The sequence below is a fragment of the Trichechus manatus genome, unplaced genomic scaffold, assembly GCF_000243295.1.
Source record: "Trichechus manatus latirostris isolate Lorelei unplaced genomic scaffold, TriManLat1.0 scaffold00200, whole genome shotgun sequence".
In the NCBI taxonomy this organism is placed as follows: Eukaryota; Metazoa; Chordata; class Mammalia; order Sirenia; family Trichechidae; genus Trichechus; species Trichechus manatus.
Genome location: NW_004444136.1, coordinates 2,345,289 through 2,373,147, shown reverse-complemented (window position 1 = coordinate 2,373,147; position 27,859 = coordinate 2,345,289). Strand labels below are relative to the sequence as shown.

At 45.1% G+C, this 27,859-nt stretch overlaps 1 protein-coding gene across 2 annotated transcripts in view; it reads left to right on the top strand.

Moving 5' to 3' along the window:
- The window catches only part of WDFY4 (WDFY family member 4), a 403,681-nt gene that overhangs the window by 175,723 nt on the left and 200,099 nt on the right, over positions 1 to 27,859 (top strand). For both annotated transcript variants that reach the window (XM_023742107.1, XM_023742108.1), the window contains exons 23-31: positions 505 to 695; positions 6,570 to 6,722; positions 11,261 to 11,334; positions 14,334 to 14,495; positions 15,076 to 15,167; positions 17,113 to 17,212; positions 19,114 to 19,319; positions 20,239 to 20,408; positions 22,922 to 23,047. In XM_023742107.1, the coding sequence (XP_023597875.1) occupies positions 505 to 695; positions 6,570 to 6,722; positions 11,261 to 11,334; positions 14,334 to 14,495; positions 15,076 to 15,167; positions 17,113 to 17,212; positions 19,114 to 19,319; positions 20,239 to 20,408; positions 22,922 to 23,047 (1,274 nt within the window). The remainder of the gene's footprint in view (positions 1 to 504; positions 696 to 6,569; positions 6,723 to 11,260; positions 11,335 to 14,333; positions 14,496 to 15,075; positions 15,168 to 17,112; positions 17,213 to 19,113; positions 19,320 to 20,238; positions 20,409 to 22,921; positions 23,048 to 27,859) is intronic.

The window sequence follows — 27,859 nt, the reverse complement described above, 5'->3', positions numbered from 1 at the left end:
CTAGAGAGCAGGCAAGAACCAGAGACCATCAGAGCAACGAGGAAGCCGAGGCTCAGAGGGAGTCTGGCTCATTGGGCATTCCAGACAAAAGGCAGAGGGTGGCAAGTCCACTCCTAGGTCCCACCTGCAGTGGGGATGGGACTGTGACTGTACAGCCAGGCCTGCTGCCTGCTACTTCAGGCAGAGCCTACGGCTTCCAGGTCTTTTCTGTGGGTGCTGTCAAGCTTGTCGACAGTGGCGGTGCCTCGATGCACCTGCACTGTCTTTGGAAGCCTGTCTGAAATCTTATGGACTGTTTCAGCCTCCCGATGACCCAGGAAGGACTCTGCACAGTATCTATCTGTGACCTAAGACTTTCAAAAGCCGCCCTGCCTTTAACACCCAGTCTGTCTCATGTGTGGGTGACAGTGGCACTGGCCGCTCATCCCCCTTGTATGCTGCTGGGGGATTTTCTGTGGCAGTGAGCCTGGGCCTTCCTGATGTGACATCCCTTTGCCCCAACAGGAGTGAGGGTGTTTCACTCCAGCCCTGCAGCCAGCAGCCTGGACTTCATTGGAGGACCCGCCATCCTCCTGGGCCTTATGTCCCTGGCGACGGATGACCACACCATGTACGCAGCCGTGAAAGTCTTGCACTCGGTCCTGACCAGCAATGCCATGTGTGACCGCCTGATGCGGCACATCTCTGGGTACCAGGTAATCTGACCCTCCCACTTGAGCCTGGGATGTCCCAAGGGGTATCATCCTGAGAAGTAAGGAAGAGCTGCAGTGCACAGTCCCTCCAGTGGGACTTCTGGGGAAAGACAACCAAAATCCCCTGAGTCCTGAAGCCAGCATCACACAGAGCAGGGCCAGGTAACCCCCAACCAGAGAGGAGGTTAGTTCAGGCCGGGGATGCTCACTGGCTGTGGCTACCGGCACCTTTCATTAAATTCAAGAATAACTTATGGTTATCCGCTTTGAGTCTAGCTTGATGGCTAAGGGCCTAGGCCCTGGACCCAGATTACCTGGGCTTTAATCTGTCCCTTCCTTTAACTTGCTTTGTAACCTTGCGTGAGTTACTTATCCTCCCTGTGTCTCAGTTTTCTCACTTGTGTAACATGGACTATCATAGCTCCCTGTCTTCGGATGGGTTCTCTAGAGAAGCAGAACCAGTGACGCGTCTCTCTCTCTCCCCCTATATAGCAGATCTCATCGTGGAGGAGATTACATCGTTACATAACTGCCAAACTGTATCATAACCGCCAAACCACTGAGAATCATGGTCCAGCCAAGACGACACACAACCTTAACCCTCACACTCCCATTTCGTGGGGATGTAGTGAGGTTCAGTTGGTAGTGTCTGGCCCAGAATAAGTGCTCAATAAACATGAGCCATTGCTAGTTCTTAAATTTCTCGAGCCTCAGTTCCCTAATTTGTAATATGGGAGTAATAACAGCACTTAATTCATAGGGTGTTGTGATGACTGAGTGAGTATGTAGAATAGGGCCTACCCGTAGTTGCTGCAATGAGTGTGTTTATTGTGGTAGTTATTGTTACTCACTAGTCATAACGTCACATAAGGTGTGGTCATTACCCTCAAGAACTCATTGCATGGCTGGGAGCCTTCCTGTCTCTTTGATCCCCAGGCCAGGATTTGAGCAGAAGAAAGATGTATTGTGTCATGTCAGGCACACTTCCTCACCTGACTACTGCCGTGGTTGGATAACAAGCGTCTTCCTCCTGCCTCTCTTAGCCCATTCTCTATGTAAATATCAGTTATAGTTCTACATTTCAGATCTAATGATAGTTGTCTCTGGTGTAATCCTTCAAAAGTGCCCCATCACTGATACAATATCCTAAACTCCTTAGACTGGGATTTAAGGCCTTTCAAAACGGGCTGCCCACTTGTCCTTCCAGACCTATCTCCCTGATGGGTTCTACACCCTGACCTCTTGCCTCCTCAAATCCTGCGTCGTCATGAATTGCTTACCAACCTATGGTGCAACTTTGTGTACGTGTGGTCTCAGCTGGGAGTACCATCACCCTCTCTCCCCCGGAGAAGCTTCTTCTTGTCTTCCCAGGCCTTTCTCTGACCTCCTGTGCTGATTGTGGGTCATCTCCTGGGCTCTCTCGGCCCTGTGCAGCCCCAATTCAAACTGCTGTCACACTGTGATGTGAATATAACTCTCTGATAGTCTCTACATCTTCTAAAGGTCTGCATTGTTTCTTATTCTTTGCCAGTGTGCTACTGACACCAAGTAGACACTTGGGAATAAGTGAAAGGGTGTGACTGGGTATGTATTGTTACTAGTTGCCATCAAGTTGGCTCCAGCTCATGGTGACCCTAGATACAACACAACAAGATGTTGCCTGGTTGTGTACCATCTTTATGATCATTGACATGTTTTAATCCATTGTTGTGGCCAAGATTTATGTTAAAACTCAAGAATTGGGTTCTTGGTATATGAAACTTCTCTTTGAAGGATAGTAGTAATGGGATTTGTTCCAGTTCAGCGTATGAATATCTGCTGTGGCAAGAGATTGTAATAATTATTTTGAGCATTCCCAAAAAGGTACAAAACAGTTACTACTTTCATGGGTATATCTAGAAGGGTAAAATTTAAAAAGTACCAAAATAATTTTAATATAAATAAAAATGCAATAAAATGTCCAAGATTCCCTTCAAGAACTTACCAGTCTCTGTGACTGTCCCATAAATTCTGAGCTCCTTAAAGGGCTCAGACTGTCTTATGTTCACCATCGCCTCCTCACTGCCTAGTGCAGGGCTTGGCGTGGTGTGAGTTCTCAAGGAGTGCTCATGGAATGAGTGCGGTGCAGAGAGAGAGAGAAAGAGAGAGAGAGAATGCTAGAGAGGTGCAGAGGTGGCTGACATGTGACAGAGGAGTCAATGAGAGCTCACCTAAAAGAACGGCAACCAGGAGGATTCTGAAGACTGGGCTGACTGAGTTTTTCAGGGAGAGATGGTTAAGAAAAGGAGTGGTCCATTGGTGGAATCTATTTATTCAACTTTTATTGGTTGAGCACCTACTATGAGCCAGGCACTGTGTTAGGCACTAGGTATACAGGGATGGACAAAATGGGTTTAGTCCTTCCCTTCATAGAACTTACAGTCTAACAGAGTGGACAGAAAAATGTTATTATAATGAGACGAATACTCCTAAATACCTTATTTGAGTAAAGGACCCATCAGGTTCAGAGATTTATTATGCCTTCACACATGAATGTAGACAAAGAAAAATTTAAAACTCTTCTTTTGGTTTAAAAAAGAAACATTTGAAATATGTATTTCTATAGGGAAAAGTCAAAAGGGGAGGCTGGGTGGGACTAGGGGAGGTGGGAAATAGCAGGGTTGAGTGAAAAAACAATGTATATACAGAGTCAGTATACCAAAAAGAACTGGTAGACGTTCAACCATTTCAGGAGGTAGCATGTGATCAAGAGCTGATGGTACCGAAGGAAGAAATCCAAGCTGCACTGAAGACATTGGCAAAAAACAAGGCTCCAGGAATTGATGGAATACCAATCGAGATGTTTTGACAAATGGATGCAGTGATGGAGGTGCTCACTCATCTATGCCAAGAAATTTGGAGGACAGCTGCCTGGCCAACCAACTGGAAGAGATCCATATTTATGCCCATTCCAAAGAAAAGTGATCAACAGAATGCGGAAATTATTGAACAATATCATTAATATCACACACAAGTAAAGTTTTGCTGAAGATCATTCAAAAGTGGTTACAGCAGTACATCGACAGAGAACTGCCAGAAACTCAGGCTGAATTCAGAAGAGGACCAGGAACGAGGGATATCATTGCTGATGAATCCTGGCTGAAAGCAGAGAATACCAGAAAGATGTTTTCCTGTGTTTTATTGACTATGCAAAGGCATTCAACTGTGTGGATCATAACAAATCATGGATAACATTGTGAAGAATGAGAATTCCAGAACACTTAATTGTGCTCATGAAGAATCTGTACATAGACCAAGAGACAGTCATTTGAACAGAACAAGGGGATATCGTGTGGTTTAAAGTCAGGAGAGGTGTGCATTAGGGCTGTATCCTTTCACCATACTTACTCAATCTGTATGCTTAGTAAATAATCCAAGAAGCTGGACTATATGAAGAATGCGGCATCAGGACTGGAAGAAGACTCATTAACAACCTGCAATATGCAGACGACACAACCTTGCTTGCTGAAAGTGAAGAGGACTTGAAGCACTTACTGATGAAGATCAAAGACTACAGCTTTCAGTATGGATTGTACCTCAACATAAAACAAAAATCCTCATAACTGGACCAATAAGCAACATCATGATAAATGGAGAAAAATATTGAAATTGCCAAGGATTTCATTTTACTTGGATTCACAACCAATGCCCATGGAGGCAGTGGTCAAGAAATCAAAAGATGCATTGCATCGGGCAAATCTGCTGCAAAAGACCTCTTTAAAGTGTTAAAAAGCAAACATGTCACTTAAAGGTCTAAGATGAGTCTGACCTAAGCTGAGGTGTTTTCAGTCACCTCATATGCATGCGAAAGCTGGACAATGAATAAGGAAGACCAAAGAAAAAATGACGCCTTTGAATTATGGTGTTGGTGAAGAGTACTGAATATACCATGGATGGTCTGCCAGAAGAACAAACAAATCTGTCATAGAAGAAGTACAGCCAGAGTGCTCCTTAGAAGCAAGGACACAAGACTTCATTTCATATACTGTGGACATGTTATCAGGAGGGACCAGTCCCTGGAGAAGGACATTGTGCTTGGTAAAGTAGAAGGTCAGCGAAAAAGAGGAAGGCCCTCAAGGAGGTGGATTGACACAGTGGCTACAACAATGGGCTCAAGCATAACAACGATTGTGAGGATGGCGCAGGACTGGGCAGTGTTTCGTTCTGTTGTACATAGGGTGGCTATGAGTCCGAACTGACTTGACGGCACCTAACAACAACAACAACAACAATAATACTGTCTCATTAACATAACAAAGAAAACCTATTCTCAAATGAGATTATAACCACATGCATAGAGACTAGGCTTTTCAACATTTATGTTGGAAGGACACAATTCAGTCCATAATACCAGATGACATGTGTCTTAGGCATCTAGAGCTGCTGTAACAGAAATACCACAAGTGGATGTCTTTAACAAAGAGAAATTTATTTCTTCACGGTAAAGTAGGCTAAAAGTCCAAATTCAGGGCATCAGTTCCAGGGGAAGGATTTCTCTCTCCATCGGCCTTCTCATCTATCTTCCCCAGGACTAGGAGCTTCTCCACACAGGGCCCCTGGGTCTAAAGGCCGCGCTCTGCTCCTGGCACTGTGTTCTTGGTGGTATGAGGTCCACATTTCTCTGCTTGTTTCCTTTTCCTTTTATCTCTTGTAAGAGAAAACGTGGTACAAGCCACACCCCAGGTAAACTCCCTTTCCATTGGATCAGGGATGTGACCTTAGTAAGGGTGTTACAATCCCCCCCCATCCTCTGTAACAGAAAATTACAATCACAAAATGTAGGACAACCATACAATACTGGGAATCATGGCCCAGCCAAATTGATACACACATTTTTGGGGGATATAACTCAATCCATGACAACATGGATGGCAATTCAGATGACATGGATGGGAATCCAGATGACATGGATGGGAATCCAGATGACATGGTTAGGAATCCAGATGACATGGATGGGAATTCAGATGACATGGTTGGGAATCCAGATTGCATGGATAGGAATCCAGAAGACGTGGATGGGAATCCAGATGACATGGATAGGAATCCAGATGACATGGATGGGAATCCAGATGACATGGATGGGAATCCAGATGACTTGGTTGGGAATCCAGATGACATGGATGGGAATCCAGATGACATGGTTGGGAATTCAGATGACTTGGTTGGGAATTTAGATGAGATGAATAAGAATACAGAAGACATGGATGGGAATTCAGACCTTGATGGATGCTGGGAAGCCTGATTTTTGTGTGGCCAAAGTCAACAGAGACATGAAGTGTGGGGGGATCCATAGTGGTAGTCTGTGGACAAGTGTGGGCAACTAGGCCCATTGTAGGATCCCAGTGCCTCCATCGGGGTATGGATCCTTATACATTGTTAACTTTCTAGGGACGGGCACTAGAAAAAGACCCATTTGGTGACTACAGCCATAAGCTGGCTAAGTGTAATAGAGCTCATGGGTAGGCGATGGCTTGCTATTTGGTTATAGGTGTAAGATCCAGTAAAGGAAAATGAGAATGAGCACTCAGAAATGTAGGACGAAATTAGGAGAAGGTGGCATTCTGGAAATCAAATGGAAGAGATTCAGAAAGGAGCAGGAGGTCCCCAGTGAGAGGTCAGATCACACAAGCACAGAGAAGTGGACGCTGGTGGGGAGGTAGCCACAAAAGCTGGTCGTGCTTTTCTTCTGAGACACAGGAGCAAAGGATGGTAGCTCCTGAGAACAGAGGGTTTCAGACTGGACTGACCTAATGTGCTGGTAGGAACAAGCAGGTAGAAAGGAGAAGGATTCTAAAGATGCGTTTATGAGGAAACCCTTCTGTGCTTTAATCTTTTCAGATAATGGCGTTTCTGCTGAGAAAAAAGACTTCACTCCTAAACCATAGAATTTTTCAGCTAATCCTCTCAATTGCTGGCACTGCTGAACTGGGCTTCAGATCATCGACTATTGCCAACATTGGTATCTTCCAGCACGTCCTCTGCAATTTTGAGGTAAACTGAAAATTAGTCCTTAGCCTTTAAGAAGTACATGTGATGGTAAAATATGGTAGGAAATTATGGAGCTTCTTTTAAATACAGCAGGTCAACTTCCTTGATAGTCATGAGTAGAGGGAAAACCACAAAGGCTTTAGAGCCTACAGCCTTGGTTTATAATTAAATCCTATCATGTATACGCTGTGTGGCCTTGGGTAAGCCTCTTAATCTTTCCAAGCCCCAGTCTTTTCATGTATGAAAGAAATGGATTTTTAAACTCCGAAGTACTGTATACATAGGAAGGTTTTTAATAAATTACCCCAGTTCCTTTGGATGGTGCTTTGCTGTTTCCAAATGATCCTGAAAGACTGAAAGCTGCTGATGGACACGTGAAGGTAAGTGAGGCTTGATCCATCCACGAAGCATCATTTACAGAGCTCCCAGTGGAGTCATGTGCTGGCTGTGTCCTGGAGATACGGCGATGACCGTGACCCAGGCCTCCACACAGGGCATGGGCCTGAGGCATGGCCTGGGGACAACACCATGTGCTAGGTGCCACCTTGAGGCAGGCACAGAGCATCTGGGAAGTGGGAGTGGGGCGACAGTCAGTGCCGATCAGGAAAGTTTCCGTAGGAGAAATTACTCTGAAGCTGAATCTGGCAGAATGAACTCGGTGGGGGAAGACCATTCCAGGTGGAGGTGCTATTGGAAAACACTTTGGGATGAGAAGAGCCAGGGAATTTGAGAGTAAGTGTCTTGGCGGGCACATGCCGGTTTGTGCTGGTTGCAGGCGAGGCCGCAGGCGAGGGAGAGAAGACAAGCCTGAGGTGCTAAGCTGATGGTATGTCCTTTAACTCGGGCGTACTGGTGGCCATGAAGTACATCAGAGTCGCAGACTCTTTTATTGTGAAATTAATATATTCTTATTATAGAATATTTTTAAATTACAGAAAATGAAGAGGGGATGCTTTCTATTTCCAACATCCAGACAACTGTTGTCAGTATTGGATCCATTCCCTTCTAGTATGTTCTATGAATAATTTTTTATCATAAGCATGATCAAACCATAGATGTTATTTTGAGTGCTGCCTTTTCTCACATAGCATAAACATTTAAGCAATTTTATTACAAACTATGCAAGCATTGTTTTGAGGTCAGTATGATACTCTACCTGTGGAGAGTTCCTGATTTCTTATCCATTCCCCTATTGTTGAATTCTTAGATTATTCCTCTATGTTGTTCTTCTGAACACTGCAGAGATGAAGAGGCATAGTGAGGGGGGTGGGCAGAGGAGGGCACCCGCTCCCAGGACACAAGTTCTGACGGGCACCAGGCGAGGTGTGGAATGACGTCCCGAGGTGCCACAAATATTAAAGGCATGTGACTGAGGCAGCCGGATGAGAAGGGGAGGAGTTTCTGCTGACACATCGCCGCTATCAGTGTCTATTCATCTTACATTGGGGGAGGGCAACTCAGAGATTGCTTCTGGGCGCTCTTTACCCCTGCTACCCCCCTGTAGAGATTGTTGAGCATACATTCCCCCCTCCACATTTAGAAATAGAATAAATTATCACAGTTGATTATGGAGATAAAAGCTTTATAAACAATTTTTCCTGGTTGTTGACAAGTTTTGCCGAATTGCTGACACCTAAGGATGGTACCTGAGAGTGACTTGTTAGAATTTTATCTTGGATGCGTTACTCTGGTAGTGCAAGCTCTGAGCCTGAGTCATGAGATTGTTGCAGAAATCCAGGTGGAAGATTTGGAAACCTGAACTTGGGCGAAGGCTGTGGGGTGGAGAGGAGGGGCAATGAGGGAGTCGTCATTCCAATGAGAAGTGATTCAGAACCGAATGACGGTGAAAACCTGTGTCATCAAAGTCTGAGGGGATGACACTGAAAGCAGGACGTAGTGGGAAACATATGGTCATCAGGGGTATATTAGAAAAAGAGGAAAAGATAATGAACTGAGCATCAAATCAAGAAGTTAGAGTGACAATAAAATAAATTAAAATAAACTCAGAAAAAGAAGGAAGGAAAATAAAGACGAGAGCATAAGCCAAGTAATGTCGGGACAGGGATGCATCCGTTACGTTTGGCAATTAGAGGTCATCCAGGAGCTTGGTGGAAACAGAATAGTGGGGTCAGAAAGAAGCCAGAGTAGAAGTGAGTTCAGAGTGGAGGGGAGGCTGGAAGCAGGGAAAGGCAATGGGCTTTTCAAGAATTAAAGAGGAGAAGAAAATGCAGGGAGAAGTTTCAGGACTTCTAGTTTTGTATGTTAAGGTGGGAGAGACTTGACTCTGATCGCAGGTTGAGGGGAAGGAGGCAGAGGAAACGGAGCAGTAAAATACTGTTGTTGTTAGCTGCTGTTGAGTTGGCCCCTGACTCATGGTGACCCTACGGTGGCTTCATGCACAATGAAATCCATTGTGACCCATAGGGTTTTCAATGGCTGGTTTTTGGAAGTAGATTGCCAGGCCTTTATTCTTAGTCCATCTTAGTTTGAAAGCTCTGCTGAAGCCTATTCAGCATCATAGCAACACGCAAGCCTCCCCTGACAGATGAGTGAGAGAATAAACTATTGCTGGATCAAGTTCTTAAAGGAGACAGGATTTGCAAATAAGAGAATGGGTGTTAGGAGAAAGGGTAGGATCCACCGAGGCAGGTTTGAGGCAGGCAGGACAAGAAGTTGAAGGCATTCACGTCTGAGGCTTCTTGTTTCTTGAAGAGGTGGAAGACCAGCTCATTTCTGAGAGTGAGGTGGATGCAGGGGTGGGGAAAGAGTGGGCTTTGACACATTATCTATTTGAAATTCAGACAAATCTAATGCAGACATCTCAGTTCAATACAGTGGCTATGTGAAATAGGGTAACAACCAAAGGATTCAACTGTCTGTTTCACAAAATTCAGGTATTTGGTATTATGCAGAATAATTTCTGAAAGAGTTAGGTAGCCATTCAAATGCGTTATGGCAACTTCTTATGGTTCTAATGTTCTGGAAAGGAAAGGGGGGTTATACTTTTGTGGGAAGGGTAAGGGGTACAGCAGACCAGATTGGTAGGTTCATGTCTTACCTTCTCCTGACTCCCAGTTCCCAGCACATTGTTTGTTGAATGACGGACTGCCTTAATGAATGGATATTCCGAGAATACAGGGCTCTTGGAGTCCCACAGATGTGTATGTTGGGTGGCCATGCCTAGCTACCTCTACCCCCAGTGTAAGCACATCAGCCCACACCAGCTGTCCCAAAGGGCAGCATGTGACCTACCTCTGCACCGGGAACCTGGGCAGTGGACTTGATTTACTCATTTTACCTTGGTTTGCTTTGCATTTACTCTTTAAAAAAAAAAAATAGATCCTTAGTAAGTGCCTACTGTGTGGGCTGTGTGGTGCTGGGCGCTGAGGACTGGAGAGCGCTGGCCCTACCTTCATGGCCCTTCTGATAAGCCTGTGTTCACTGGGGCTCTGGTGCATCCCCTCTGAAGTAAGAGGACAATGCCGTGGCCACGGATGGGTCTCCAGTGAGGTGGGTGTGGACCCTGTGGATCACTGCTGTGCCAGAGATGCCTGTGAGGGACCACAGCACACGGGCAAGACACGGGATCCAGAAACCAGCCTCTGCCAGTTAAAAACGGTGGGACGCTAAGCCTTATCTATACCATGAGACTTTGTAGAGTAACTTTTGCCTCCAGTAAATGGCATGATTTCTAAACGTGAGTTGTTTTGTTTGACGCTACATGAGTGCACTCTTGTAAACCCATTTCTCCCCCTTTTACATTCTGGGCCTTAGGAACTGTCAGCATTTGGAGATGAAAAACAACAGAGCTCTGTAAATAGGGATCTAGGAATGAGTCATGAGTGTGCACCTTCAGCGCTGCCCCAAAGAGACTGGCTTCGACTGCGTTCTGTTTACTGTAAACTAAAATGACCTGGGTGATAAGCTTCACTCCAGGAATCTCAGTGCGTCTTCCATATGTTTGTCACTCACAGTTCTGTCATGCAGGAGAGGGGAACTGGGCTTGGGTTGCAGGTTTTATAGATGAGTGAATGGAGGAAAGTGTCGCATTCACCAGCTAGGTGCTATAGTTGGCTTAGCTTAAAACTGCAAGCTGGAGACCTGGCTTCTGATCCCAGTCCCACCACTGGCTGGTGGTGATTGGGGCCTGTCAGTCAACTGTCTGTCTCGTCCTCCACGTTCTCATCTGTAAAGTGGGAACACTGGTGTATGCCTTGCAGGGTGGAGTGAGGATGAAATGCGTTTGGTGGGCGTGTGGGCCCAGCAGACCTGGGAGATGCTTGGTGCACATTTCCTTGGTTGGAATCAGAGCCACAGTCAAGCGCCAGACAGCAGCGGAGATGGGAGAGGAAAGGTGTCCGAACTTCCCCCTGGGATGCACGGTCTGAGTACCGGGGCCTCGTGTGATGGGAGAGCCAGGAAGTCCCGTGGGTGATTGCAAGGCAAAGGGTGCTATGGCAAGCATCCTGTATTTTCATGCAGCCTGGAAGTCCTTCTCCGCACATGTCCTGGCTTCAGAGTCTGTTTGTTCTGTCTCACAGCTCTGGATGAATACTGCAGACAATCTGGACCTCACCCTCTTCTCCCATCTTGTTGAAATTTTCCAGTCACCAAGGTAAGCTGGACTCTGCAGCCTGGGTGTTAGAACTAAAGGCTTCATGTAGGGTACAGGGACTTGGGGGGCGGGGGGTGGGTAGCAGGATGGTCAGCGACTCAGCAGCCCTGGCCCACTCCCATTTCCCGGGGCTCTCAGTCTTTGGGTGGGACACGTCCCTCTCAGGCTCCCATGCATGGGACTGGACTGTCTCCTGGGGCAGGGGGAGTCTTGGGCCTCTGGAGGGCAGGGGCTGGGGCTCTAAATGTGGCCACCGAAGGACCACCTCCTCCACGCCCCACTTTGCTTCCCCGACCACTCTTCCTCTAACTGACTCTAAAGTCACTTTTTAAATTAGCTGCAAACCAAAACCAAAATCAAAATCAAACCTGCTGCCATCAAGGCCATTCTGACTCATAGCGACCATATAGGACAGAGTAGAACCGCCCAATAGGGTTTCCAAGGCTGTAATCTTTATGGGCACAGACTGCCACATCTTTCTTCCATGGTGTGGCTGGTGGGTTCAACCAGGGCTTCTATCTGGTTCGTTCCAGTTTGAACCCCTGCGGAGAATTTGCATTTCTAACAAGTTCCCAGGCAATGCTAATGCTGCTGGTTAGGGACCAGTTCTGAGAACCACCAGTAGAACAGTGGTTCTCAAGATTCATTATACATAAGAGTCACCTGGGAATCTTGTTACAATGTAGATTCTGATTCAGTGTATCTGGGGTGGAAATGCAAACGAACCTGTTTGAAGCCCTGGTTCGAAGCCCTGGTTCAAACCGCTGACCTTTCGGTTAGTAGCCAAACGCTTAACCAGCGTGCCACCAGGGCTCCTCCTTTTGGTTGCAAGTGGCAGAAATATAACTCAAACCAGATCAAGGAAGGAAACAGAGATGGAAAGTGGGAGGGAGAGAGGAAGGAAGAAAACAACCAAACCAGTTCCCTTTGAGTCAGTACCAACTCATGGTGCCCCCATGTGTGCAGAGTGGACTGTGCTCCATTGGGTTTTCAGTGGCTGATTTTTCAGAAGTAGATCACCAGGCCTTTCTTCCAAGGCACCTCTGGGTGGACTTGAGCCACCAGTCTTTGGGTTATCAGCTGAGCATGTTAACTTTTATACCACCCAGGGACTCCAGGAAGGGAGGGAGACTGGATAAAGAGTGAATGTATTGGCTTGTACAGTTGAACAAGGTAGCTTGTTAACCCATGGCTGGACGGGGCTCACACTGTTTTATCTGAACTCCACCCCCCATCCTGTCTGTGGTGGCTTCATTTCCTGGAGCCTCCTTCATGTGGCAGCACAGGGCTGCTGCAGGTCCTTAGAGCACACCCTCAACCTGGCACAGTTGGCAGAAGGAAGGTTTTTTTAAAAAAAAACTCAGAAAGTACTAGCAAAAGGATTGTCTCCTTGGGCCAGGTTGGGCACATCCCGTTCCCGGTCAGTCCCTGTGACACTGCCCAGGCCTGTACATGCGTTCACATCTGGAGGGGGTGAAGGTGAGTTAGAAAGAGGCAGTTCCCAGAGTACACCAGGGCTGTGGTCAGAGGAGGGGAGAAGGGAGGCAGGGAGGGCGACTTATCAAGGGTCACAGGGATAGCTGTTTTAGTGATTATTCACATCTGCTGTGCTTTTGAATATCTTTCAAAACATCTTTTTATTTCGGCCCCCACCCGTTTTTGAATATCAATTATAAACCCTCCATGTTGCTGTTGTTGTTGGTTGCCATGGAATCAGTTCCGACCGTGGCGACCGACGTACAGCAGAATGAAGCGCTGCCCGGTCCTGCACCATCTTCCCCATCACCGGTGTCTGAGTCCATTGTTTTGACCAGTGTGTATTTCTGGCGCCTTCCGTCCTAGGGGGCTCATCTCCCAGCACTGTATTGGACGATGTTTTGTTGTGATCCATGGGGTTTTCACTGGCTAATTTTCAGAAGTAGATCTCCAGGTCTTTCTTCCTAGTCTGTCTGGAAGCTCCACGGAAACTGTTCACCACAGTGGACCCTGCTGGTATTTGAATACTGGTGGCATAGCTTCCAGCATCACAGCAACACACAGGCCCCCACAGTATCACAAACTGACAAAAGGTTGGCTGACCCAGTTCTTAGTACTGGAAGTTTAGAGATGAGTGTGACTCAGTCCTAGGGAGAAATTACACGGAAACCCGTGCTGCTCAGAGCTTGGCTAGGGAGGGGTACACAAAGCAGCAAGAATGTATGAGCGGAAAGAGGTTCTTCCCTGCCGAGCCAATGAATTTAACTCACCTGCAAAACTGGGCCTAGTTCTACCTCTCTTGTAACTCACCTGCAAAACTGGGCCTAGTTCTGCCTCTCTTGTGAATTAGGGATGTGGAACATGGCAGAACACAACATGTAAAGGCTGAAAATACCCTCTTCTACCTTGTTTTCCACTTTCCACTTTCTTTGTACCTGTACCTGTTTTTTGCTAAGAGACGGACGTTTATCCTGGGAGCTGTTTTCTTTGGGGGAGTACAGTTTACAGGAAATTGGCTTTGTGATTATCCTACAGAGGGGGATGTGGATTCTTCAGTTCTGTCTCTTTCTCCTTTGGCTCCTGGCACGGCGTGTTCATCCACTTTGTGGTTTGAGGAGGGCAGGAAGAGCACACACCCAGACAGGCTTGTGGAGGTCCGGGCTCCTGGCTGTTGGGAAGTGCTCCGTGGTCACATGCGTGTCTGCTGTCTTTGTTCTGAGTTTTCTGAGACCAGCATTAGTTTTCCCTGAGGCTCGGAATTTAAAAGTCAATAATTGGGGTTTGTCTTTGCAGGCATTTTCCAGGGGTAGAAGGCAATGGGGAGGCTCATCCCTGAGCGACTCTAGCCTTTGGCAGACACATATTTGATGGGTGTCTGACAGTATTTTGACAAGTTGCCAAGAGAAGATTGGCGTTAGAGGGCCATGAAACAAGCCCAGCCTGGAAAACCTTTTTAGCAGAAACACAGCAAATTTGGTTATTTCCTGTAAAAGCTTTCACTTTCTCTCTCCTGGACTCACCAGGGAAGGACCCAGGAATGCCGAAGTTGCCCACCAAGCACAGCTCATACCCAAGCTCGTCTCCCTCTTCAATGAGCCGGTCCTCACCCCCTCCAAGATCACCACCATCATTGCTATCCTGGGCCACCAGCTGAGGGGCCACTTTAGCCTCCAGGACATGCTCAGGTACTGCACCAAGCTTCCTCGGGGCAGGGAAGGATGCAGAACAATTTCACTAAGGGAATGTGGGCCCCAGCTCATTCCTGACCACATCTACCCCAGCATCACTGCCTCCCAATGCAGTTAGCAGAGTCTGTGTCCTTGAAACATTCTAGACGTTACTGATGAAGGCTGAGGGTTGAGAAAAGTGTTGGGGGGGCGAGGGGGGCAGCTGCTAGACTCGGGATGGGGTGGGTGGCTGTGCCCATGGTGCAGGAGTCTCCACGAACACAGCAATCTTCACGAGGGCCAGGGAATCAGCATGCCTGCTTCTTGCAGACTTCGCGAAGGATTTCCCCAGCTGGCGCCACCTTTAGCCCGTTCTTCCCTCATCATTACTCTAGTAGCCAGAGTTAACCCCTTTGGTGAAGCCTGGCAGGTTTTATGACTGTCTGGAAATATTGCATTGATCAGAGAATAATGTGATGCCCTGTAAGCTCTTGCTTGAAGCCACACTGGGTGAACCCGGGTAGGAGACTCTGACAAGTGCCCCGCAGACGCGTGCTGAGCCCCCACTGGGCGTGTCTTCTCTCCCTGTTGCGTGAAGGGTCGCCCTGTTTGTCGTGTACACCCTCAAGCCTTCGTCAGTGAACGAGAGGCACACCTGCACGGACGGAGTCCTGGACCTCTCTGCACCTGGTGAGAAGACTCTCCCCACGCCGCACCCCTCGGTGGCACACTCTGTGGGGACACTTTGCAAGAGGGAGGGGCTGAGGCAAAGAGCGGGGAGGCACCCGTGGCTGAGCATTTGCTTGTGATGCTGTAGGTCCATGATCAGGGTCACAGATCAAATAGAATTTTGTATGACTGCTCCGAGACCTTCGGTGCCTTCTGCGGCCCCCAGGAGGAAGTCAGTTGTCACAGGCCAGCACTGGGTCCTTTGTGCTCCAGCCCCCGCCTGCCTGGTCTGATGTTCTCCCACTCCCCCATGAGCTCCAGCTGCAGCTACTCGGAACCACTTGCCAGTCCGCATATGCTGTCATCCTTCCATGCCTTTGCACATGCTGTTCCCTCTACAGGAGTGTCTTCCTCTGCCCCACCCCACCTGTCTACCTCACCCTATCAGACTAGACAGGAGTCATTTCCTCCACAGAGCCATTCCCAGCCATTCCCAGTCCCACCAAGCCAGAGTCAGTGATAATCTGTGCATCTAAAGCCCCTTTCGGCTTACCTTAATAGACCAAACCTGTTGCCGTCGAGTCGATTCTGACTCATAGTGACGCTACAGGACAGAGTAGAACGGTCCCGTAGGGTTTCCAAGGAGGGGCTGGTGGATTCAAACTTCTGACCTTTTGGTTAGCAGCCAAGCTCTTAACCACTGCAGCACCAGGGCTCCACCTTATTACACAGGTTTGTGATTTATTTCTTTTTGAGTATTTCTCTCTCTCTCCAACCAAAATACAGACCAGCAGCTACGTCTCATTGAGCATCCCTACTACCTAGGGAAGGGGTGAAAGGAACATTAGTGACCTCATTGTCCCAGAACTTCCAGAACTGTGCTAAGATGGGAGGTAATAGCCACATGTAGCCGTTTAAATTTAAATTACTTAAAATTAAATGCAATTAAAAATTCAGTTCTTCCATCACACTATCTACATATCAAGTCTTAATAACCACATGTGGCTAGTGGCTACTGTATTGGATAGTGAAAATACAAAACATTTCTATCATTACAAAAGATTTTCTTGGACGGCATTATTCAATCAAGATAAATTATATTCAGTATCTCTTATTCTTAGATCAAGTGGAAATTATTATTCCCATTTTACAGATGAGGAAGCTGAAGCTCAGAGAGATTAAGTTCTTAATAAGAGGTGGAGCCAGAATCCAAACAGGGAAATCTGACTCCACTGCCCCAAGCTCCTCATCTGTCTAGATCTGCAGCGTGTGTCGTGAACTGGCCAATCGAGAGGATGAGAGAACGACTGACAGGCCAGCCGAGAGCTTACTTAGTATGTCCGCCTCGCATGGCCTGCGTCCTGACATTTTATCTAACTAAGCCATCTATGTTAAGCCACTTTTAATGTGTCCTTTGGGCTTTAACAACACTTCAGAAGCTAGCTTCCTTCTCCGACTGGGTCTGTATCCCCCTTGCTACAATTGCAGCTCTATTTTTAGTGATATAGCTGTGCTGGTTATAACTTCAGTGTCAGAATGGGGCAAGAGGCTGGTCTGCAGGCAAATTGAGAACAAGAACCAGGAGAGAAGGGTCTTCACCTCTCTACTCCCGTGCCTCGCATAACACCTGGCACATAGCAGGTGCTTGATACATGTTGCCGTCTGTGATCATTAAAAAAAAAAAATCTACAGAATGACTGATTTGACCTTATCATTTTTAGGCTTTTTTGGAGGATAGAAGAGAGCACTGAAGAAATATCTAATTAAAGATAACTTTAGAACATTTCCTGAAATTGTTTTTAAGCATTGCATTGCAGTCTGGAATTGAATGCCAAAATTTTGAATCTCATCCATTCCCCAATTCCTGGGTGAACTAAGCATTTGGTGAATAAGATGATTTACTGCGGCAAATATTATGTCTCTTTTACATTCATTTTCTCTCAAATCTGAATTTTCCTTTTTGTAGCTGGAAGCCAAACATCTGGAAAGACAATCTGGCTCAGAAACCAGCTGCTGGAGATGCTGCTCAGTGTAATGTCTTCTGGCCACCTTCATCTGTCCTCTGAGTGAGTAGCTCCAGGAAGAGTGATTTGGCGTGAGGTTGCCCCATAGAGGGTGCAGTGTTAAAACCTTTCTTTAATGAAAAGCGTAGCATCTCCGAATCAGTGTTCTGCAGTGTGTTTCCTGCATGACTCAGAAAGAAAATTATATTCTCTCCACCCAATAAACCAGACCTTGCCCTGAGATATTCTGATGCAAATGTTAAGCGGGCAAGAGTAACTAGAAACAGATTTGGTATCATTACAATGAACTCTTTTTGTCACCATTGCTATTGTATAATGGTTATTGTTTCGGCAGTTGTGACAATTACTGATTTTGATGTCCTGGCCTTGGCAGAGAACAGGATGGAGAAATGGTTAGCCGAAATAACATCTATCAAGGAAAAAGCTTGCCAGATTCTACTGCTATTTAGTTAGCTATTTAGTTATTTTTTCCAAGTTAAAAAAAGAAGTATCTGCCTTCTATTAATTTTCAAAATAATGTGTAACTGTAAGGCTGATTCCATGAACTCTTTTGCTAACTGCCTGCTTCTCCTCCAACCTTGGAGTCATTCATTCAGCAGCTGTTGGTTGAGCACCTGCTGGATACCAGATGTGGTTTGCAGTGCTCAACAAGGCAGTGCAGATTCGCGCTCTCGATGAGTGTACGTTTGTGTGTGGTGTGTGTGGGGTGAGAGGGAGTTGAGCAGCGGTGAAAAGAGTCTAGAAATTTACCAGCCTGCAAGTCTTTACACTTCTAGAATCAAAACAGTAGAACTGGAAGATCCCTTGGAGGTGAGTGATTCCAATCCTTTCTTTTTACATCTTTTTGAGAGGGAATGCAGTGTAGTGGTTAACACCTGGACTCTGGTGCCTAGACCTGCTGTGTTTGAATCCCAGCTCTGTCCCAGGTGGTCTTGGGGAGAGGATTTCAGGCCTCTATGCCTCTCTTGTACTCTTCTGTATGAAGATCAAAACAGTGCCGCCACAGATGGTTCTTGTGAAGATTAAAGGAATTAATGTGTGGCTAGCTAGCACTGAGAATGGTCCTGGAATATGTAAATACTCTGTAAGATAGAGCTACCGTCATCATCATCACATCACATCACTGAGCACGGTGACCGGAGCTCATTAAGCGCTCTTCACAGTTATTCAGTCAGTAAACATCAGAGCCTTGACTCCTTGTCCAGTGCTCCTCTCACTGCTCCCCACAGTCTCCACTGAACACCAGCCAAACCCTCATCAGATGAGTTTGGCAGCTGATGCCAAGAACACTGTGTAGCACAGATGGCCCATGCTTGGCTCCCATGAGGCTGGGTCTGTTTGCTGAGGCCGTGGGTCCTACTAGATTAGCTGCCCATCTCCCTTCCTGACAGTTGCCTCTAGCAAATCTGCCTTCTCCAGACTCATTTTAAAATTCATTTTCTAAAGTGGCATTTAGTAGTATTTTTTGCCTAAACCAATTAAGATGCATGAATATTAGGCTATTCCGTTTAATTCATTTTGATCAGTGCCTTTAAAAAGGAAAGTAAATAATCATTTATGTTTTATAAGACTATATTGTGGTAATTAAATTAGATGGATGGTTATTCATATACTGCGTACATATGAATATTAGTGAAACAGGGCTGTCGAGGGCCATGCATATTTTTACATCTATTGATGTATAGTTTCCAATTGCTTTGAAAAGCGTTGGACAATTTGTAACACAGTCATTAATAAACGAATGCATCAAATTCACAGCAATCTTGCCAGGATTTTATTTTACCATCCTTTTAAAGTGTAATCTATACTTTGCCTAGTGACATCCAAATGTTAACCTTAGCTTACCTTTCCTAGATGGCTACTGGGGCTGAGCATTGTTTGTATTTTCTGGACTTGTCATTTGCCCACAGCCAGAGACATTGTTCATTGTATTCTCCCCCCAGGAAAAAGGAAGAAGCGTTTCTGAGCCTGGGGCCAGACTGGTTCCTGCTTTTCATGCAGGGCCACCTGCACCCCAGCACCACCGTCCTGGGGCTGAAGCTGCTGCTGTACTTCTTGTCAAGCCCCGTCCTCCGGGGGCGATTTAAAGAGGGCATGGCGGCCGGATCCTGGGTGGCAAACAGCGCCGCGGGTGTGGACATCATAATGAGTGAGTGTACCCAATCTGAGGAGATCCTCTACCTCGAGTCCTGGGATGTGGGTGATGGCCTAATTAAACCTCTCCCTGCTCCAGACCTTGTTAAGGTCATGGCCGACCACTGACTCCAAGGTTTGCATGACCAGGACTCCCTCCACGGCCTCGCCACACTTCAGCCACAGGGGGCTTCTTTCCAGTCCTCAAAGTCTCCTTAGCTCTTTTCTCCTGGGGCCCTTACACCCCTTTCCTTCTGCCTGGGGTGTGTCACCCAAACCCATAATACCAGCACACCTCTCTGGCTGACGTGGATTCATCCTTCAGGAGAGGAGAGGTCCTGCCTCAATCAGGGAACCTATTATTTCCCTTTAAGATGCTTATCACAGTTCATAGGTATATATTTCTTTGGGTATTTAATTGCCTAATATCTGTCTCTCCCACCACACTGTGAGTTTTGCGTCCTAACTTCTGTATATTTTGTCCAAACACTGTGCCCTTATTGCCTAGTACAAAGTTGCCTTCCAGTTGACCCCAACTCACGGCCACCCCATGTGTGTCAGAGTAGAACAGTGCTCCATAGGGTCTCCCGTGGATGATTTTCCAAAAGTAGATTTCCAGGCCTTTCTTCTGAGGTACCTCTGGGTAGACTTGAGCCTCCAATTTGCCAGTTGATAGCTAAATGTGTTAACAGTCGGCACCACTAGGTGGTATCTGTGTTTGAATGGATGAACGAAGGAGCATGCTGGGAACAGGAAAGGAATTACTGTCCAGCACTTCCTCGTGCTCATCTGTGTGTGACGGTACTTCCCTCCAGTGTTCCTAAGGGGCGGGAGGGTGGCAGGGCATTTCCTCGTGTGTCCAGTCCCCACCTTGCCCAGAGCAACAGCAGTTGTTCTCAATCGCTGGATTTGTGCCCATTCTCCCTGATCAATAGACAACCTGAAGAGTCCCCCTGCCACGCCTGAGCAGAGCGCCTGCTTGCTTCCTGGGTTCCGTGTGTTGAATGACTTCCTGGCCCACCATGTTCATATTGCTGAAGTCTACCTCATTGTGTCTGCCTTCTTCCTGCAGACTCCACTCACCGAGCTGACTGACCAGCCCAAAGTAAGTTCTGGGGACTTGCTGGGATGCCGGGACAGACTTGGTCTCTGACTTCATGGGACCCCGGGCATCTCATTGAGTCTCCACCTTTCACTTTCCCCACTCTTCAGACTCACGTCTGTGTCCTGGTCCCCGTCCCCCCAGAGTCCTGCACCTCTTGGTTAGCTTCCCACATGCCTTCCTGTCAGCACCCTTGGTATCCCAGGCACTGTTCCTGTCAACCCTCCCAGCAAGTCTGATTGGGGTCAGTCCCACGTTTAAGTCACATGGTGATGGGGGCTCAAGTCTCAGTTTGTGCCTGCATAAAAAATAAAAATAGGTCCCTTTTCCTTGGTGACCCCTCCTATTCCCAGATGTTTTCATATAAACCTCGTATACTTTTGAGTCTTCAACCCTTGATCAGGGAGCCCTGGTGGCGCAGTGATTAAGAGCTATGGCTACTAACCTAAAATGGTTGGCAGTTCAAATCCATGAGGCACTCCTTGGAGACTCTGTGGGGTGGTTCTACTTTGTCCTATAGGATCACTGTGAGTCGGAATCAAGTTGACAGCAATGGGTTTACCCTTGATTAGAGGTCTTAGCTGACAGTGGGAGTAGGGGCCGCCCGTGAGGGGGCATTGCCTCAGTACCCCACTCTGCACCACCTCTTTCTGCCTGGGACCTTCCTCACGGCCTGCTCTCCACTGTCACTGGAAGAGGGCTGATTTCCAAGGCTGGTTTCTCCCCCTGGCATTTTGATTCCTTCTTCTACTTTCCCAAGTGACGTCGCCCTGTTGTTATCCCTCCTTTCTTCCTTATTTTGTGTCTTCCATGTTTTCTGTATTTCCTTCTATATTTTTTCCACATCTGCTTTTCTACTGATTTTTGCTCATAGACCCTGTGTTCAACTCTGTCCCACCTAAAACCAGCAGCTGCCCCCTTCACTCACACTCTTAACCAGCAACTACCCTATTCACCACACTTACATCCTTCCTTGGCCAGATTTCTTCAAAGAGGCATCTAGGTTCTCTGTACAAACTTTTCACTGTCTCACACCAAATCCAAGTCTTCACTAGCTCCCTGTTCCTGAAGGGTTAGGTCTCAAGTCCATCACTCACTAGCAAGCAAGACCTTCCATGATTGGGCGCCTGCCTTATCTCCCCAGTCCATCTTCGTCACTCACCTGCCCTTTGTGTTGTGACCATTTGGAACTTCTTCCCCAATAATACCAGCTAATTTGTGCTTGCCTGCCCTATGCCGATACCAATCCCTTGATACCTTCTTCTCCCACCTTCGCCTGCCTGGTGGGTGTCTCTTCCTTCAGTATTCAGCTCAGGTGCTATCTCCTGGCTTAGACCTCCTAGACAGAGAGGGATCATCTCCTCGTTTGTGGCTCAGCATATATTATACCTTGTTTGGCATTGACATGTTTACAAGTTTGCCTCCCTCCTTAGATACTGAACGAACACCTCAAGAACTGACCCCACCTTTTGCTCACTCTCCTTGGCACCTGTCCAATAGCAGACTCAAACTTATTTCTTGGTCTTAATTGAGTTGAGTTAAAGTGAACTGAACTGAAATAGGGGAGGGGCATGGCTTTGAAAATAGAAGGGGGAAAATTCACCTCTCTTACATAATCTTATGTTTGATAGATGTAAATCTTGATATATGCTAATAGCATTATATATTACACTTCAAATAAAATTCGTAATATGTTGTGCTAAGTTCATTTTATTTCTCCAAGAAAACATGGTAGGAAACAGACATTTGCTGAATGTCAGGATGCCTGATAGACATTTTACATATTTTATTTCGCGTGATATTTATAATAATCCCATGGGGTAGATAATGTAATTTTTGTCTCACAGAGAAGGAGACCGAGCTGCCAAGAGTCTGAACGGCTTGCCAGAGCCCAGCCGTTAAAGAAGCAAAATCAGGTCACACTGAGTCTAAACCCCATGCACTCTACCCTGCACTCCACACTGTCCCTAGAAACCTTTGAATTCTTCATATGTCTTACATGATCTCATTTATTAAAATTCAATAAAATTGCTTAGGACATTGACTACTTGTGATGTCGGACCAAAAGAACTAAACTTGATGAGAGATGCTAGTGGGTCTTCAGCTCTCTTTTAAAAATCGGTTGCCATGGAGTTGACCCTGACTCATGGCGACCCTACGTGTGTCAGAGTAGAGCTGTGCTCCATAGAGTTTTCAATGACTGATTTTTCAGAAGTAGATTGCCAGGTGTTTCTGCTGAGGTGTCTCTGGGTGGACTTGAACCTCCAACCTTTCAGTTAGCTGCTGTGCATGTTAACTGTTGGCACCACCCAGAGGCTCCGAGCTCCTTCTTAGAGATGTATGTTTCCCTGTGCACCATCTGTTGGGCTTGAATGCTCCATGAGGACCAACTGCCATGGCTGCTGCTACTCTTTTCTGCCCTTCCCCTGGGCATCCCCAGGAAATGGGAGGCACTGCCTGTGAAAAGTGGTCCCTCGGTCTGTGACGGCAGGCCTTCGCCCCTCTCTCCTCCTTAGGACAGCCTCGAGGCCATGCTTCGGTGGCTCCTGCAGAAGCACCACAGAGAAGAGGTCCTCCGGGCTGGCCTGTGCTTGGAAGGTGGCCTGCTGCTTCTGGAAATGCTGAAAGCCACCATGAACCAGGTAAGCTCCGTTCTCTACACGCCCCCAAGGAAGAGCCTTAGAAGGGTCACCTTGCCTTTTCCCAGAGGCTCCCACATGATGCTGGTGATTGGCAAGCACTGTTCTGACCCTTTGCTAGAAGAGGCAAGGTGAGTCCGAGGAATAACTTAGGTGTACAAGGGAAATCCCAGCCTCTTCGTCCCCAGTGAGCTTTATGCTCTCTTGCTAGGAAGTATCTGTTTTCCATTTGTTAAAGTGTTTGACTTTCTCCACTGAGACATTTAGAGCCTCCAGTCAAAGGAAGCATTTCTGAGCAGCTGCTCTAGGTCAGGCACTTTGGGGCCTGTGGAGGAGGAAGCCGGTGCTCTCCCCTCAAGGTGCTTAGCTCTGCCAGGACAGTAAAATGTGAGGTAGAAGGTAAAACACGGGGCAGAGAAGAGAATTTGCCCCCAAAAATCCCAGAACACAGAGAGGCTTTTGGAATGGATAGCATTTGATTTGAGTCTTCAAGGTCCATCGGAGGTGGGCAGAGAGGTCTTTCAGACATGGAGCTGTGGGTGTTGTGTGTCTTTGTGTCTGTGCGGTGGGACAAAGGCCACGTAGCTCCACGAACAGGAGTAACTGTCAGAACTTGAATGAAAGGCTGAAGAATTCTGACTTCATTCTGTAGACACCAAGGAGAGTTGGAGGCTTGATTGTGTGTGGAAAAAACTTTATTGCTTTTGTAAAATGATATATGATTATTTTAAAAATTTAAACAAAAGAGAAAAATTAGAAAAAGTGAAAATCACCTGAGATGCACTCACCCAAGATGACCGCTGTGAACTTTAGTGGGATATCCTACCAGACACTTCTCCCATCCTCATTAGGAGGATGAAACCACATGCCTTTTGTCTTTTTCTCTCAACCTGTTATGGACATCTTTCCATGTCAGTAAACACAGATGTGAATCATCTAATTTACACATGGCAATGTGGGCTGTTTCTCTGTGTTTTCATTTTTATAAAAGTCTGTAATGGACTTTGTTGAGCACCCTTCTTTTTTCTCTTGTTTGTGATATGGGGTAGCAGGTGTAAGTGTATTTTATACCCTTTCCTTTTGGATGCCATCTCGCGTGAGGGTGTCGATCCTTACAGCCTGCACACTTCAGCCAATCTGATGATGAGTTCATAGTTGATTTCTTTTGCATTTGTTATCACCCTTTTCACTGCCAGACTCAGTGCTTTCAGTTAAAGATGTTTATTACCCATCTTTATTTATTTTATTGTGATTGCCTGTTTATGTCTTTTGCCAATTTTGGGGGCATTTGTTTGTAAGAATCCGTTACATGGTATATTCTTTGTTATATCATCTTTTTTTCTTGGCTTATTATTATTTTTTTTATGCTGATTGTAGTTTAAATTTTTATGGAGTTAAATCGATCAACACTTACGATACAAGGGTGCTATGGCAAAGTATGCTCTGGCCTGGGCTGTGGACCCCCACTTCCTCCATGTCTACCACTGGACCTTGATCAAGTTATAAGCTGTGGTTTCTTTTTCATAGAATATCTTGGGGGATAACAGAACAATTTACACTAAGTGTCTAGCACATAGTAAGCCCTCAATAAATTCTAACTAATATTACTATAATTATTATGGTTGCTGATTTTGTGACTTGTCTAGAAAGGCCTTTTCTTATTTCAAGATTATAAGCATATTCACCCATTTTAGTTATTTTTATGGTTTTGTATTTTATACTTAAATTGTATATTTTATTATAAGTAAGGTAAGAATCTGGCTTATTTTCTTCCTTAGATGAGTAGGCAGTTAGACCATTATTAAATAATACATCATTTTCCCACCAATTAGAAATGACATTTTTATCATAAACTAAATTTCTATATATACTGTGGTTTACTTTTTTACTCTTCCTTACAATTGATTAATCTATTTTTGTATCAACTTTTAACTATTGTAACTTTATACTTCGTCTTGTAGGGCAAGTTCCCCCCTATTATGCTTCTTTTCAAGAATTATCTGTTGTACTTAGGATCTTTTTTTTTAATTAAAAATTATTTAGGGGTTTCGATTGATATTGTATTAATCCTACTGATTAATGTGAGCATAATTGTCATATATAATATTGAATCTACCTAACAATGAATTCTGTCTCTCCCTATGTTGAAGCCCAACTTTTAGGTCCAGTGGTGGAATTCTATGGTCTCTTTTGCAAAAGTTCTGTGTGTTTTTTGTCAGTGTTCTAAGACTTCGTGTGAATTTTGCTAATGCCAACATGACCTTTTCTTCATTAAATTTTCTAACAAGTTATTGTTTACATGTAGGAAAGCTACTGATTTTTGTATTGGGGTTTTGTAACTGATCACCTTGCTGAACTCATTAATATTACAAATTATTTCTCTTGGGTTTCCAAATTATTATTTTGTCTTATTCTTACCAAAGCTTACACCATTCATATTGCATTATCTTGACTAATTGTAATGGCTAGTGTTTCCTTGACAATGCTACACTGAATAGGAAACTGTAGATATCTTTGTCTTAGGGTTCAGTGGAGAGGCTCTAGGTTGCCTCGTTAGTGTGATGGTTGCCACTATTTTGAAGTCTGCATGGTGTGAGTGCACTACATATCTGTGTGTGTGATTGTGCTAAGGAAGTACACATTTACACTTTTTGCCTTTTTTTCAGAAATAAATGTACTTTAATTTTTATTAAATACTCTTTTAGTGTATAACTAGATGACCATATGCTTTTTTTCTGTTAACCATTGATGAATTACATCAGTAAATTTCCTCACATTCTTGCAAAGAATCTCACTTAGTTACTATGTTAATATTCTTTTAACAAATCTTCCATATTCTGTTTGCAGATAGTTTATTTATAACTTCGCGTGACGATTTATAAATGACATGAGGCTGTAGTTTTCTTTCTCTTACATCTTTGTCAGGTCTTGGTGTTAGTATTATACTAGATTTATATTTTACAAAATGGCTTTTCTTCTTTCTTTATGTGCAGGAAGATGTGAAATCTATGACTCTTATGCTATTTAAATCATTTCTATGAAACTGCCTGAATTTCTTCCATGACTGTTGGCTCTTTTAAGTTTTTGAGTGTCTTCTTGACCCAGTTTAAATAGTTTATACTTCTCTAAAAATTTCCTATTTATTAAATTTTCACAAAATGTCCTCTTTTAATTCATTTGATTTTCTGTGTGATTATTTCTCTCTCCTTATTTTTCATGTACATGCTTGTGCTCTCTCTTTACCCCACCCCTCTTGTTAATTAATGAGCTGAAGGCTTGTGGATTTATTTAAAGAACCAGCTTTTGGATATATTTATTATTCTCCAGATAGTTTTCTTGCTCTTTCTAAGATTTTCGCGTTTGGCATTTTCACTTTTTTAAATTATGTTCTAAAATTTCTGCAATTGAATGTTTAAAGACCTTTTTGACTTACTTTAAAATATTTGTGTGGCTGGGCTTTTTAATGTTAACTTCTGTTATCTATTTCTAGTTCTGTTTGTCATGAGCAGAGCACGTGGTCTCTGCGTTTCCCATCTTTGGGAAATTCATTCAGGGTCCATTGCAGGCCTAAGTACCATCGGTTTTCTTGGGTGCAGCATAAGGAGTCCGTGACCTAGCTTATCATTTAATGTTATTAAAAATAAAGCAAACAAAAGGAATGTCAAGAAAGCACTTAAAGAAAATATACAATATGCTGAGAGAAGTAAAAAACTAAGACCAAACATTTACATTTTAACAAAAAACAGAAAGGATAAACTTGTGTATTAAAGATGTGTCTTCTAGATGGGGTCAGAAACAAGACCCAGCCTTCTGGGCCCTGACATATCTGTCTACACAAAACCCAAGCAGCTCCGAGACTGGTAGGAAAGAATGAGCAAATACAGCCAAGAGAAATAGTGTGAATGCCAGGCAGAGTCACATTCAAGGCCCAAAGAGTTTTTGAACTTTAATAATTTGGCACAAGGAAGATGTCTGTCCTGAAAGCATCGTGTACCAAGCGCAGTAGGTGAGCATAAAAATATAAAAGCCAAAAGCTGGAAGTACAAGAGAAAAGGCCAGAAATTTAATTGTGATGAATAGCTCAAACGTATGTTTCTCAGTTCTTTTATTTCTTGTTTCGATGTTGTGCCCTGGCCTCTCACACAGGTTAGTTTGCCTGTTCTTGAGCTTCACACCAATGGCATCACTCTTTCGTGTCTGGCTTTTTTTTTAAACCCAAAGCATTGTTTTTTATTTGCTTGATTTTCTCTGTCCCTATCGCCAATTCTTCCCTCAGGCTCTTTTTTTTGTTTTTAATTTTATTGTGCTTTAGGTGAAAGTTTACAGCTCAAGCTAGTTTCTTATTCAAAAATTTATACACGTATTGTTTTGCGACATCAGTTACATCCTTGAATGTGACAGCACTCTCCCTCACTCTACCCTGGGATCCCTGTGTCCATTCGTCCAGTTTTCCTGTCCATTTCTGCCTTCTTGTCTTGCATTTGGGCAGGAGTTGTCGTTTGGTCTCATATGTTTGATTGAACTAAGACGCATGTTCCTTACATGTGTTATTGTTTGTTTTCCAGATCTGTGTAATCTTTGTCTAAAAAGTGGGCTTTCGGAGTAGCTTCAGTTCTGAGTTAGCAGGGTATCTGGGGGTCATAGTCTCAGGTGCTCCTCCAGTCTCTGTCAGACCAGTAAGTCTGGTCTTTTTTGTGAATTTGAGTTTTGTTCTATATTTTTCTCCTGCCTGATTAGAGACTCTCTGTTGTGATCCCTACCAAAGCAGTCAGTGATGATAGCCGGTCACCACCTAGTTCTTCTGGGTTCAGGCTA